The 15,396-nt window shown below is 35.7% G+C and overlaps 1 protein-coding gene across 6 annotated transcripts in view; it reads right to left on the reverse strand.

The window, feature by feature from the left end:
• LOC105148572 (Smg6 nonsense mediated mRNA decay factor) overlaps positions 1-15,396 on the reverse strand; it is a 109,231-nt gene that overhangs the window by 69,997 nt on the left and 23,838 nt on the right. For all 6 annotated transcript variants that reach the window (XM_087403083.1, XM_087403082.1, XM_087403084.1 and 3 more), the window contains exon 17: positions 15,237-15,382. In XM_087403083.1, the coding sequence (XP_087259209.1) occupies positions 15,237-15,382 (146 nt within the window). The remainder of the gene's footprint in view (positions 1-15,236; positions 15,383-15,396) is intronic.

A 15,396-nucleotide genomic window follows, 5' to 3' on the forward strand; every position in this document is an offset into this window, starting at 1 on the left:
TCCGAAGAAACGGAAAGTGCGAAAGCAGACGGCAAACAAAGTTTATGCGAGGCGGTCAGCGTAAAAGTATCGAAGTGCGATGTAACACGCACGAAAGTGGCGCGAAAGAGGCGTGCCGCCGTCGGCCGCCGTCGGCCGGCCGCAGCGAGGATGAAATATCCGCGCTGACATATTGACACTGGGGAGTCGTAATTCGCGCCTCTCGGGCAAACAGAGGGCTACGTTCAGGCGCCGAGGTGGAGTTAGTTGCCGATGCTCAACGGTGCACGTTCCTGAAAAAGATCTCTCTCTCCCAAGGCGAGAATCCGTTTCGCTTCACAGAGCTTGCAAAGAGAGTGTGCGCAAAGAGCACACATCGGCGAGTCGACCGGGCTGTTTGTTCTTCGTCGATTAATGCTTGGTTGCGAGCAAAGTAAAAAAGAAAATGTGGGAAAAGAAGGTAAGATATCGCGGTAAGATTTTGGTTATCCAAATGTTATTATCAATTTTTTTTTGTTATTTAACGTTGCACGACAGATCTGTTTTTTATTCCATTACATTATACTGCACTACAACTCTCTTTCTCGCTTTCGCAAAATATCAAATATATACACTGAAAGAAAAGATTGCTGCAGCCATAAAAATGCTATACCATATTTTACTATCTAAATTGTTGGAGCAACCAATCTTTTCTTTCAGTGTAGATATCTATCTCACTTTAAGATCTAAAAGTGTACACTAATTCAGCTACAGACTTAGCTGCGTTCAGTAGAAAAAAAATAGTTTTGTAACTATATTATAAAATTCTTTATAAGATAACTTGTCTTTATATTTAGATCTAACAAAGAACAAGAATATTAAAGAATCTTATAATAATTCCAAAGATCTCTTGTTTTTACTATTAAACGCACTCAATATACTTCCTTTAATATAAGAGTAAAAGATTAAAAATAAAACTTTAGTCACTTCTGAAGACTGAAGAAATAAATTAAATGGTTCTCAAATGTTTTGAGAGTACCATCGCTACAGGTCGCGTCGTTACAGGTCATAAGGGCCGCCACGTATCAAAATGTACAAAATTGTTGCACTTTCCACGCTGCGGTACGTTCAATCTTACGGTCCGCATAGTGGATATTACAAGCCGCACCTCCGCCGAGCGATCGTCCATCCAACCCTCCGCCCCCCTTTCCCGCTCTCGCGCCCTTGCTGCCACATTAAAATAATTTAATTTAATACCCAGCAATTCCGCTTATTGCCATTGCAACATCAATTTTAATAATAGCCCTCTCAGCGAGCGAGAGCCTCCCCAACACCCTCTCGGAACTCGCCCGCTCGCTTCGTCCGGCGACGGCCGCGGCGGCGGCAACGGCAGCGTTTCTGCACCTCCGTAGAAACCCAAAGTGCGCAACACACATTCGATATTACGACCTCGCTGGTAATGACGTTTTTTCTCCGATATTACTGAAAGATTTTTTTCAGGGCGCCAATCTATTTGCGCGCCGCGCGCGCGGAATGGGATCGGCGGAGGGAGATTACAGCCGTCGTTACAGATTACACAAGGCTGCGATGACTCCGTTGTCTGGGAGCGCTTACCTCTTTCTCGGTAATCTGTGTACGTTAAACGCGAGACTAATAACGACTCCTTCCGATCGTGTTCATAAATTCTTCCCCGGACATGATGTTCGCCGCGCGTACATTATATCTTTATATAAAGTATTCTTAATTTCGAAGTTTAAATTTAAAATAACGTGAATTTTAACGTAAAATAAAGCAACGACTGCGTAAGTAACGAGGAGAACCTATACGTAAAGTGCTTTAAAATATATTATGCACACGGAAAAAAACAATATGGTTGGTTTACAAAGAATTCTGGTTGATACCAACCAGATTAAATAGTAAAATATGGAGCAACTATTTATGTTGTTGTTTGAATCATAGTACAATGGTTAGATTAAGTTATGTTGCAGCAATGACGGCATTTCATATATGCGTATTTTTAATTGTAAGCGTGGTGAATCGCTTTTGCTTTCTGAAATTGCAACTTAATTTATAGCATAATGTGTAACAAGAAATTCTTATTAATAATTTAATTATTATTACACATCATGCTTTATAATGTCACACTGGAAGAAAGGATTGGTTGCCACAACAATTTAGATAGTAAAATATGGCGTAGCATTTTTAATCGGCTGCAGCAACCAGTTTTTTGTTATAGTAGTAAATTTTTAGTTGCGTTAGCCTATCCGCAATCCTATGGCAGTATATGATTTCGATGCCATATTTTATTATCTAAATTGTTGCAACCAATTTTTTTCTTTCAGTACACGATTGATGCAACTATACGGATATATAACTTATCCATAGTAAACGATCCCCCAAGTTTTGGTTGTCACAACCAGATCGCTTCTAACTATTGTATATTGATATAGTTGTATATTGATACATCAAAGTAAATAAATCGTATCAACCATACACATTCCTGTCACATAAAGATAACTAGGATGATGTTTCTACATTGCTCACAACTAAATATTTTTAATTATGTGAACTATATATTATTTTTCCGTGCATAAGTAATATACATCCGTCTCAATATATCTGTTATGTTACGTCTGCTTCTTGATAGACAGAATAAATTTTCGCGTCTGATAGTCTTCATTAAAATTTTAATAAGGCTTTAGGGATATGTGTGTATGTTTCCAGTGATTATGCCAAGTTCCTATAAGATGCTCGAGAAAGAGAGAGACAGAAAGAGAGAGGGGGAGAGTGGCGAAAGGATTAAGAAAGATCGCTTCTCGCACGTGTATCCGCTCTCGAGGAGATTCTTCCGCGCGGCGGAGTAGGAGCGAGTTCCGAAGTACCCCGGAGTACTCCGAGGTTGGCGGCCGGTGCTCGAGAAGAGCACTCGGCGTGCCTACATAAATTCACGGGCGCGTCGAGACGTGTTAGCGTTATTACGTGTGTCGAGAGGAATACCGATCTGTCGGTCGGCCGGCAGTTTCCTCCGTCCTTGCGCGGTGCACCCATAACCGGTGCACCCACCGACCGTTGCAGCCACAGTCTCAAACACCCGCTAGCGAAACTCTCCCGACCGTCGGACAGGTGGTAGCGGGATCGCGTTACAGAAATTGCCAATTACCTATAACATGCAATTCCTACCTGCTCCCGTCGCGCTCTTCGCCCTGCTATCGTATTAATCCGCCGCTGTAACTCGCCCGTTACAACCGAGCCGCGTAATCGCGCGAGAAACCGTCGTCAAAATTGAACGGCCGCGACCGTATCTTTTCCCGCGGATGTAAAAGGGTTTCCCAGAAAACAGGACTCTCTTCTCCCAACCGTGCTTTAAATTTTATTGCTTTCAGCAAACACAAAGCTAGTAGTGCAAAGAAAAACGTCAGCAGTAAGCAATACAAAGTTTTTTTTTACTTTTAATTCATTATTGCCTTATATTCATGACTGACTATTTATATCTTGTTGCTTACTATTTTCTATGTATCACTAGCCTAATATTTACACACATTCTAAGCCATTACTCAAGCTTTAAGTCTTGAGCCGTAAGAAATTGATCAATTACAGTCGAATGTGAAAAGAATAAGCGACTATGATCAATTTCTTACAGCTTAACCCTCAAGCTTAAATAATAATTTAAATTGTACAAAATATTAAATTAATATTTGATATGTGAGCAGCTGACTGATATAAATAAATTCAATGTAAGGTTTCAGAGACTATAAAATATTGATAAGTATTTCAGATGCGTATCAACACTTTACAGTCCCCAAAATCTTACCTATATTAAATTTTTTTACATCGATGGCTTTGCATTTGGATTCTGGAGCTCAAATTGGACAGATCTGACCTATGCAAGCGCTGCTATCCTTGCTAGAAGTGTAAAAACATGGCACGGTGTTAATTTTTGCACCGCGACCGAGGCGCATCGATCATCCATTCGTATAGCCGCGTGTGCACCCAGAGAGTTCGGTCCCGAAGAGAAGAGGTCTCGGCCACCAGCGGGAGTCGAGCGTTTATCACTTAATGACTTGGACTGGTGTACCACTGGAAGAATGATAGTCGGTAAGTAAGCTCTTAACCGAGAACCCTCGGATGAGGTTAAAACCACTCGCTTAAAATTATAAAAGTCCATAATTGGCCGCAACGACGTCAGAATGAGGAATGTTATGCTCGCGCAACAAGGACGAACATTTTTGTACATTGTACATACTTCCCCAAATAAAGAAGAAGAAGAAGAGAGAAAGAAGCTGCCATTCGTACGAAAAAACCAATCTAATTAGCGAAAACTAACGGAACGCAGCACACATCGTGCTTAATTGGAAAAGAAACCTCAAAACCTCCGTTATCCACCTAATTAATTAACCACCCGCAAACTTTCCTTTAAAGGCCGCGCACCAGCTGGCTTTCTCGCTGATTGCGATTAATTCTGACTATCTCCGTCGCGCACATAAATCTCTTTTATCAGAGATAAAGGAGACATCGTGTTAAATTCATATTAAAAAAAGGTAAGCTGCATCGATGTAAAAAAAATTTAATGTAGGTAAGATTTCGGGGACTGCAAAGTGTTGATACGCATCTCCTTGTAATACTGTGTCTAATTATAAAAGTCACATATCCGGTTTAACTTCTTCGACTCAATTTCAATGATTTTATTCTCAGTCATCGATTGAGTTCACGTAAAATCAACATCACCCGACGATCGGCATTTACCCGGAAAAGACTCGCTCTTTTTTTACGAGTTATACCTGAAGCAAACATCTTGGACGACTGACTGAGGAACCGGCTGTCAACCGCGCCTCTTCGTATCGATATGGATTAACGCGTGCTTTCGCGATTGCAAATGACGGAAAGCAATGAGATGGCCTAACGATATAGTCGGAATGCCAAATAGAATAGCCAACGTCGAACAGAATGAAAGATATCATCAGTGATCATTGATACGAACCGTAAAAGCGGTCCTCTCTCTCTCTCTTACGAGGAGATCGCGCGATATGCATTCGATTCTTTCTGTTATTCCATGGGCAACACTTGACCGACAATTATATCAATTATACCGACTGCATGCATATTCTTAATAACAATGAATAATAATAATAAATAATAACATCCATTTATCTCATAAAAAGAAACTTTCGTTATCGAAGAAATGTTAAGACCGCAAATATTTAAATGCACATAATCGAAGATACCATTTTCGACACCACTTACTTTTTCTGAAGGTAATAAACTATGATTAAAAGAATTAAAGAACATACAACAATTAAATAATCAGTAAACGAATGCATGGAAACTGATCTATCGAAATAGCGCAAAAAAATTCCTCAAGCTATGATTAATGTAAAAGCAATGTATGAATAATGCAGTGTGTTCAATAAGGGAAACGCGGCCAAGCCATACATCAATACTTTATTTTATCGCTGCTATCATTCAAGCCCATTTCTATGTACTTCAATATAGATTAACATCAGTGCTTTGAGGCTTCCACGGATACTTCCTTCAAAAAAGTTATGCGGTTTGCGGGTTATCTTTATGTCTTGATATATCATTAAATGCCAACATTGTGTAAACATTGCAGTTTATTTCATCAGGGCCTGAAGCAATTTCGGTTTAATATACTCTTTATCATTTTCTAATTCTTAACCAATATCCTTAACATGATTAAAATTAATTTATATTGATACACGGAAAGAACAATTTTGCTAAAATGTCAAAATTTTTTCCAGCATTCAGCTCATCATATTCGAGGTCCTATTTTGATAGTCCAACAAAATTATTTTCAGATCTGTGATCTAAATTTTTAGAATATTTTAGTAAAATTGTTCTTTCCGTGTAGAAATCAGAAGAGCCGAATTATCCAAATATTTTTTTTTAATTTTTCAAGTCTTCAATCAGTGCGCTCGTAGAAGCAATGTAGGGATAATCCAGTTCTCTTGATACTTAAAAATCGAAGGGAAGCTGGGAAATGCGGCCAACCGATTACGAATAAGCAATGGCCACAGTAAGCACCCAGCAGCAACGGCGGCAAGCATCTATCCGGTCACTTCCCGCGAGCGCGACGTGTAACGCCGTTCGCGGTTTATTATTAATAGGACGATAAGATCGCGAGGCATTACGTGAAACACACAGCTCGTCAAGCCGTAACTGGTTCCGCGCCGAAGATAGAGTCCCTCATCTATCTCCAGCGACGTGCGGTACAAGAACGCGGGCGAACAGAGGTGCGCAACTTCCGACTTACGTCTCGTGCCCTGGTGACTTGCGCGTAAGCAGCAGCCAATTTTCGTGAGAGAAGCCATGTCACGACGCGGCAAGTGTAAAGATGACAAATGCGGCGGCATTGAATCTGACAAGCGTATCGTTTCCAGAGAAATAAGATCTCCTATTGCACCTGCCGCCGAATTCTCAGGAAGGCCAACCTTTTCAAGCAGGTTTGTACTACTCTCGCAAAACGTCATGAGCAAATGGTAAAATATCATTGGTCTGTTTTTTTTTGTTTTCAGTTAAACTTCTTGTATCATTCGTTTTTTCTCCTTCTCTCTCCAACATGGAGAGAAAAAAAGGATAGATGAACTGTGCAAAATATTCAACTGGAAAGAACTTTACATTAATCCTTAAATCACGGTTATTGTCTAAGCCGAATTTACGCATTTTACAGACGTTCAAAATATTACCGTTACGGGCATATGAAGTGAAATGTTTTCATTAGTTCGCTATCGCAGGAAGTTATTAGACGCAACTGTAGAAAGACGCATGACCAACAATATGATGCATTTGCGCGCGTCTTCTTGTATCGTTGCCGGGCAGCAGATTAGTAGAGCCTCGTTCTGCTAATCGTCCTTGCCAGACTATAAATTATTTTTGCGAGAAATGAACTCGTAAAAACTCGCAAAACAGCTCAGCGCTGATCTCTTGCGTAGGAACACGAAGATCGTCTTGAGATCGTCTTCACGGTAAGAATTCGCCAAAGAAACCGAAGACAAAATACTAAGATATGTTTAGTATCCTTACGCGAAGGTTGACATTTTCTAGGAAGCGAAATATAGTAACAACGTCAAAAATCGAGGATTTGTATCACGCAATTAGCTCTTCCTTCACGCACGCTAATATCAAAATGACCAAAATTATTTTTAAAAAACCTATAAACTATAAGTCAGCGTATTAACTCTGTATCTCTTCTATAATATTCTATATAATTTTTCAAAATTCAGAAATTTGATATATAAATTTTTATTTCTTAAGCAGAAAAAATTTAGAAAAAGTTCTACTACATTTGATTTATTTAAAATCTTGTTCACATTAGAACAATTATATTTTCCTAATTAATAACTAAGCTACATATTTTTCCTGAGAAAAGATCAGGGATTGTTTAAAAAAAATTTTAGACAATCTGAAATTTTATTTAAAGGTAAAAAAAACGAAGAAAATTAAACTATAATCCTACTATGTGTACATTTACACAAAATATATTTTTATTATAATCATTGATATGATAAAAAATAGAAAACACAAAAAGAATGAAAAATATTATTTCTTATTAATATGACAGGGAATATTTGACGTGAAAATGCTATTTCCGACAACTTGAATATTGTTCAGTGAGTTGACTGAATTAATTCGGCTCTCAGAACGAAGCGACGTGTCAGATGACAGGACCCACATCCAAGCACAATGACAGGACGATATTCGGACACCGTCGCCTTTAGGCGGTTAGAAAGTTCAAAGGTCAATGAACCGCAACTGACCACGCGAAAGGATTGCACGCAGGCGTGGACGCGCCGCACGCACGCACGCACGCACGCACGCACGCACGCACGCACGCACGCACGCACGCACGCACGTACGCACTGTGCGGAGAGCTCGAGGAAGAAGAAAGGAGAGATATTGAAAGGCTCGTTTTTTGCCAACTGATTTACTCTTACGAATTGGCCGTGCGAAGAAATATTTTCTTAAGTGCGATAAAAGATCAAAACAAACGGCGCACGCGGTGCGCGCATTCGTGACCATGGTGGTGCAGCAGCGAAGAGATTCTCTCTCGCTCTCGTGATAGCAATGCCGATGCCCGCCGTAGAAAGAAAGGATGCTTGAAAAATAAGAAACACAGAAGTAATACAAGTCGCGAGCGAGACAGAACGAAGCCACGGGCAATAATTCTCATATTTTAGGGAGGCAATTTCGAAGGCGAGTGCGCACACACGAGGGAAGAGCTGGATTTTCGAGGGCTGTACTTTTCGATAATTTATGCCAACGAGCCTCTCCCGCTCGGCTCGGCATGACTTTCCAAGAAGCGATTCCCTTCGCCGTGCCTACGGTTGCCCATCCGCGAAACTTCGTCCAGTGAAATAACTTCAGATTCGGGCACGCGCGCTTGGCGTATCACGACATTTTCTTTATCGGAAATTGCACGACGATTCCTAAATCCGTGATTTAATAGTATTTAAGTATAGTTTGTTTCAAAGAAATTCTTTAAAGGAAATATATTTCCTTACATGTACAAGACATAAAATAAAATAAAATTTTTTAACATTTTAAAAATTATTCCAATCTGCCTTACGTCAAAGTCTTTGAAATTTAAATATTATTTAATATAAATACAATATTATTAAGTGTGTGTCTTAACGCTCTCTGTCGCGGACGAATATGGAACGAAAGCAGATTTAGGTAACACATATTAAATAACCATAAATAGTTTTTAAATTTTAAAAACTATTTAAAATAAGGCAGATTGAAACAACTTAACAGTGTTTAAGAATTTCATTTTGTTATTAGGTGTTGGAATTAATTCGTAGCGTTTTTTAATGAAAGAATGTTATTTATTTCACATGAGCATTAAAAAATACATTAATGAAAGTACTTCCCATCACTTGTAAAACGCTACGAATTAATTCCAACATCTAATATCTTTTGTAAGGTAATATATTTTCTTCAAAGGATTTCTTTGAAACGAAGTACAGTCTATTTCAATCAATTCACTAAAATATTTCAAAATCCTTAAGTTTAAGATAAAAATGTTTCAAACAAAAGTTGCTTAAATATTAGAGCAAAAAAGATAATGATCTTGAGAAGATAGCTTTAAGGTCAAATTAAGATTACTTAAAATTTTTTTTTAATTAAACCCCCATTTTTTATTTCATATTCATATAATTGACTTCGAAAATTTTTCAAAACGCTACTACAAAGTATTTTTTCATTAAATATTTTACAAGTTATAATGCTTGAAAGTTAACAGTTCAACGCTTAAGTTAACCTACTACCTCAAAGTAATTACCTAAGTTTGAGAAAAGATGAGCTTGAGAACATATCAAGATCACTATCTTTTTTTCTCCCTAGTAATTGAGCCACTTTTGTCTAAAATATTTTTGCCTCAAACTTAAGAATTTTCAAATATTCTAGTTAATTGAAACAGACCCTGTATACCTATAAACGATCAAATCAAAATTTTCGATTATACCGTGCAAACCTACAACGATAAACGGAAGCGTGATCAATCTAGTACAAAACGGAAAAAGAAGGAAAGAGATAAAACAATGAAACAATTTAATAACACCAATACGCGGTAGGCGGGAAAGAGAATGTGTACCCATATTTATAGGTGTTCCAGTAGGGCAGGTAGTAGTACGTGGAAGGATTTAAGATACGCGAGACCAAGTCAGGCCGTAGCTCGGATGCAGATGATCCAAGATTATAGACATTAGGGACATTAGCCTTGATTTTATGCGATTCTTCGGGTGGCCCCAGGGTCTCCCGGGGCTCTGCATTCGTTCCCCGCATACGCGTGTACCGAGTTGCCCGCGTGAAATAATCTAGCAGCATTTTCCAATACATCTATTCTGAGAATCGTACAGACAACTTTTGTAATATCACTTAAAAAATCAAATGTACAAGTAAGAAAGATTTCTGTCGACGACGCCTAATGTACGTAACGCGTAATGTATAAATGCGAAAGAAAGCACGCATCACACGGTCAAGGAAACATATTCGCACGAGAGGATAAATCGTCGACAAGGTAGGTGCAGAGCAAGAGGGCGAGAGTGAGCCGCAATCGAAAGACGAATGAAACATCGAAGGCGACGATTACGGGAGTGACTATCCTATAATCCACCGGAGAGGATGGTTTCTTAGATCCTATGCTTGATTGGTAATTGGATCCTATTTCGATAGAGGTATATACTCGCGGATGAAGAAGGTCGTTTACCTCTTTCGATGGAGCAATCTTCTTGCGATGAAATAGTCAGTCCGAGATCAAATCATTCACTTCCTCTGCTTCCGATTTCGCCTAAACGCGTCAATTATATTTATCGTGGAAATATATTTACCGCGCTTAAAGAGATGAATTAATCAAATAACTATATCAAAGGATGTTAAGAGTAATTGATAAAAAATTAAAAAATAAGTCATTTACGTAAATTTAAAAAATTTTCGAATATTTGTTCGAATATTTGTTCGTTCTCTTTCAACGAGTAATTTTTGCGTTATATCTTTATTGTACTTTTCATATATAAAATAAGACGTCATAGAGACGAGTAGTGCCGTATGTTCACTTCGATCCATAGTGTCCATACGTGAAGAGAAAGCCGATTCGGGGGAGCAAACCGCAGGGATGTGTCGCGGCGGTTTAAGGATGATGAAGGCAGGACCAGACATTCCTTGATGGACAACCGCAGACAGTGTCGACACGGTTGCATAAACTCAATGATCCATTACCGACAGTGTTTACGATTTTTCAATTATTGACTGGTGAAGGATCATCATTATGACGAAGACAAAGTCATCAAAAAGATTCTCGATAGACAGGCAGAGATAATTAAACCGGAAAGACATGGACAGATTTTATCGGTTTGTCTTTAAATATTCATATATGTCATATCATGCGAACGTTTTCAAAAATGTTTTAAATATGTAAAAAATTGTCTATTGAGTAATATTTCTTGCATTATATTTCAAATTAAATCTACACTGTTAAAAAAAAGTTTATGTACATATAATGCAAACTTTCAAGCAGATACATAAAAAATATTTAATGTTGTCAATGAAGTAACAAGTAAATTTAATCTTTACATGTATTAAATTTCACACAAATTTGCATAAAATTTTATGAAAAGTATAAAGTACTAAATTTCATGTATGTGTACACAAATATACTTTTCGGTATACACAGTTTAAATTTAATGTAAATTTAATGTAATGTAATGTCTTTAAATTAAATTTAATTTGCATAACTTAAAAATATATTAAATTTCATAACATTTTTAACAGTGTATGTTTTATGCCGAAGTATATATATATATATATATATAAAATATTTATACCACGTATAAAATATATACATATATATATATATATATATATATTGTACTATATATAAAAAATATATATAACAAATATATATATAAAAAATAAAAATATATGTGCAATAGTTTTCATGCAATCACAAGATTCTTTTTTTTTTGTTGTCCATCCACCCTTGCCTCCACTCGTTACTCAGAGCGCCAAGTGTGGAGTTTTATCATTTTTGTGTATTCTGATATAATTTCTCTCACGGCTACATCTTTTTTCAAAAAATTAACGGCACCTTTTAAATTATAGATCTCTATTTTCTTGACCATCATATATTATAAAAATTTCGAGTGTGAAATATTCCATATCAACCATACTATAGTCGACGCTCATGTTTGCATTATCAATACATAGAATTATATAGATTCACGTTTTTGTATAGATATGTTCACTATTCTTTTGTCAAATAATTTTTTATATTCAAAATTTCAAACTTTATTTCAAACTTTTTAACCATTTCGTGCATTAATAAATAAATCCACTTAAGTAGGAACCTATACAAACGCAGAGAACATTTTCCCTTTTTAATCGAAACAATCGATATACGTTATGAGCTTATTCTCATGCTATATTCTATTCTCATGTCTACGGAAAATTTCATGCACGACCGTCATTACTGTCATCTGAAGTATTCAACCGCGAAGCTCATATGCTAGAAGAAAGCCACTAGAGATTAACGCACGTGCAATATTGCGACATTGCAGGTGTAGCACATGATGGTAACGCCTGCTTAAAAATTCAAATACTAAAACACCATAATATCGCTCGGAAATTTACATTCATTCTAAGCTAATTTTTCTTCGACCGTAAAGTCTTCATTATTCTCTATTATCGATATTAGTAAATGAATTTCCGATTTATAATTTTTTTTCATTTATTATTTAAGTTATCCACACAATTTTAAGGTTATTCGCACAATCGAATAATCTATCCAAATTTATTAGATCTATCAAATTCATCCTAAAAATTATTACAACTAAAAGGATAAAAGCCAACAACAATTTAAAGTCTATATAATATAGTAAATATTATGAATTCAACATGCCTCAAAATGCAAATATATATTTTTTTTCGTTACTTCGTGGCTTAAAGATCAATTTATCCTACGAAATTAAAAAGGAGATATTACTAAATTTACGTTATCAACGCGATAAAAAATATCAGCTACTTGGGGCGCAACTTTGCGCAGAGTTAAACTCGGGCGAAGAAGCGTCCGAGCAGGTGCAAAGGATTCGAGCGGACAGTTTTATGTCGGAAATAGAACAGCAAGAGATAGAACGTGCCTTGATGACTCAGGCTAGGTTCCATTCTGAGAAGAGCGAAACCTCAAGCGAACGAGGTTTCGCTCTCGTATAGAAATTAGTGATAATTATATAGGACTAGCACCTGCACGCAGGTGCAAAAACTCGAGGAACGTTCGTTGCTGTCATGATGCTCGTGCTCTCTTGGACGAACAGCCCATGAGTCATTGTCGAAGGAAGAACATCTACCCAAACCGGATATACCTTCGGATATATATTCATATCACCGGTTGGTCTTGTTGATGACAAGCTAAAGCGGAAAACGAGTCATCTCAACAGAATGCATCTCATGACACTGACCCTAGTAAAACCGCAATAAAAAATTTCTTAGTCTCAACATGTATAATATTTAATTAATATACTTTAATTAATATACTATAATTAATAGACTTCTGCTCGATTAATGTAATTAAAATTTTATGTATATGTATACAGGGTGTATCTGAAATAACGCCAACTAATCATAGTGCTAATAAAAAAAACCGAGTCACAAAAAGGCCTCTACCATTTTCCAATTTTCGCAATATTTTTTTTTAGTCATCCAATGAGCAAAATGCCTAAAATCGAAAAATAGTTATCGAGATATTAATTTCGAAAGATTGCCAAATAAACGAATATAATCGATGTATAAGACAACTTTGAGATATCTTTAAAAGTTCTTTAAGAAACATCTTCAACATGTTTCACAAAGAACACTGAAAGATATCTTAAAATTGACTTATACATCGATTATATTCGTTTATTTGGCAATCTTTCGAAATTAACATCTCGATAATTATTTTGTAAATTGTAAAATGGTACAAGACCTTTCTCAAGTTTTTTATTAGAAATAGCACTGTATGATTAGTGGGTGTTAACACACACACACACACATACAACACACACACAGAGGTAAAAAATTTAAACGCTAATTCTATGCCATAATGGCAAATTTCATATAAAGAGATCGCAAATTATTTATAGGTGTATACAAATACTTATTCTTTTTTCGTACCCACTACAAAAATGATTTGAAACAAATGCAAAATATTTGTAAAATATGCAAATTTGTTTGCTGGAAATATCAAACAAATTTGACATTTATATTTTGTGTTCCCCCTTTCGTGTTCATAGCAAATCTTTCTCCCCCCTCCCTCCCCCTCCCCCCTTGTTTTTAAATATACACTTTATCTTAGAATGTTTTAAGAAGAGTGCTTCAATATAAAATCAAAATTTCCAACATAAACAGAAGTCACTTCTGTGTAAAATATAAATCTAGATTGCAAAGTATAGCGTATAAAAAAATATATTTGCAATTTTGTCGGAGTCCATAAAATTTATACGCGCGTTAAAACATCATGCATAATGTATGTATTTAGAAAGATAGTAACCGGCTCGACTTCGCGAATATTTCTGACAAGATAATACATTTTTTAATCTAAGTTGCATTTAGTAACCTTCAAAGAAAAAATTGCAAGAAGAATTAAAATTAATAACGGGTACAATCGGCTTGTTTGACAATTAATTTTGTTCTGTTATAAATAAAATTTTGAATATAGAAATTATTTGACAACCAAAAGAATGATAAATATATCTATACAAAAACGTGAATCTATATGATTCTTATACCCAAATTGAAAGCGATTGAAAATTATTTCGGTATAAAACATTTTAATTTAAAATATAATGTATGAAATATTAATGTACCAAAATATATATTAAATATATTTATACTATACTTATTATGTATATTTACTATGCAAAAGCAGTCAACGTTGCTTTCAACAAAGATTTTGATATATCTAAAAGTTTCCTGCTATATATATATATATATATATATATATATATATATATATATATATATAAGCAAAACAATTAAAAGCTATAATTTTCACACATAATCTGAACATATAATATCTATAATAACAATAATTAAGACAATATTAAATGGATCGAGAAGCGTTTAAACACAAATAATAGTAGAAATACGATCATTATAACGGGTCTAGATGCTTACAATTAGTAATATTTATATGTAAATACAATTATATAAGTTCCATATATTGTGCGCTTATTCGGTTTATTGGATTTGAAACACAATCATGAATTAAAATAATAATCTCACTTAATTGATCGTCGACTTAACAATAATGGTATTAGCACCTTAAAAAGATAACCTATTACAAAAAATATTACTTCAATCGGGATTTGAGAATTCCTAAATTTTATGTGAGCATCCTTTCGATCACCAAGGCATGTGATAATATTAATCGCAATAATCAGTATATATAATATATATATATATATATATATATACACTGGAAGAACATGTTTTTCAGGTTACGTGAGATAAACAGTATTAAGTGAAATAGATCAAGAAACATAAATAAGAAGAGAAATTCCAAATAGCAAAAATGATAATTGTATTTGTATAAATAAATTGTATGAATATTACTAACAATAAACATCAAGATCTGCTTTAATTAAAAATTGTATTTCTCCTTAATAATTAAAACATTTGTACATATTCGTACAATTAGTATATCACAATGTTTTATAAATGTAAGCAAGATTATTCGATATTAAAAGATATTAAAAAATATATACAAAAAGTTGTCTAACATTTCGACTTACCTTTCAGCTGCGTGGTCTCAATTGCGAACATGTTCAGCGCCAAGAGCTGAAGTAAACGAGTACCAGGAAGCGGTAGTGGCGAGTGCTGCAACAAAGCTCTGAATTCCTTCAGCATTTGAACACCGGCTTCTTGAAAAGTTTCCATTCTGAAAAAATAATA

This window comes from Acromyrmex echinatior, chromosome 2 (assembly GCF_024713525.1).
Source record: "Acromyrmex echinatior isolate Ae372 chromosome 2, ASM2471352v2, whole genome shotgun sequence".
In the NCBI taxonomy this organism is placed as follows: domain Eukaryota; kingdom Metazoa; phylum Arthropoda; class Insecta; order Hymenoptera; family Formicidae; genus Acromyrmex; species Acromyrmex echinatior.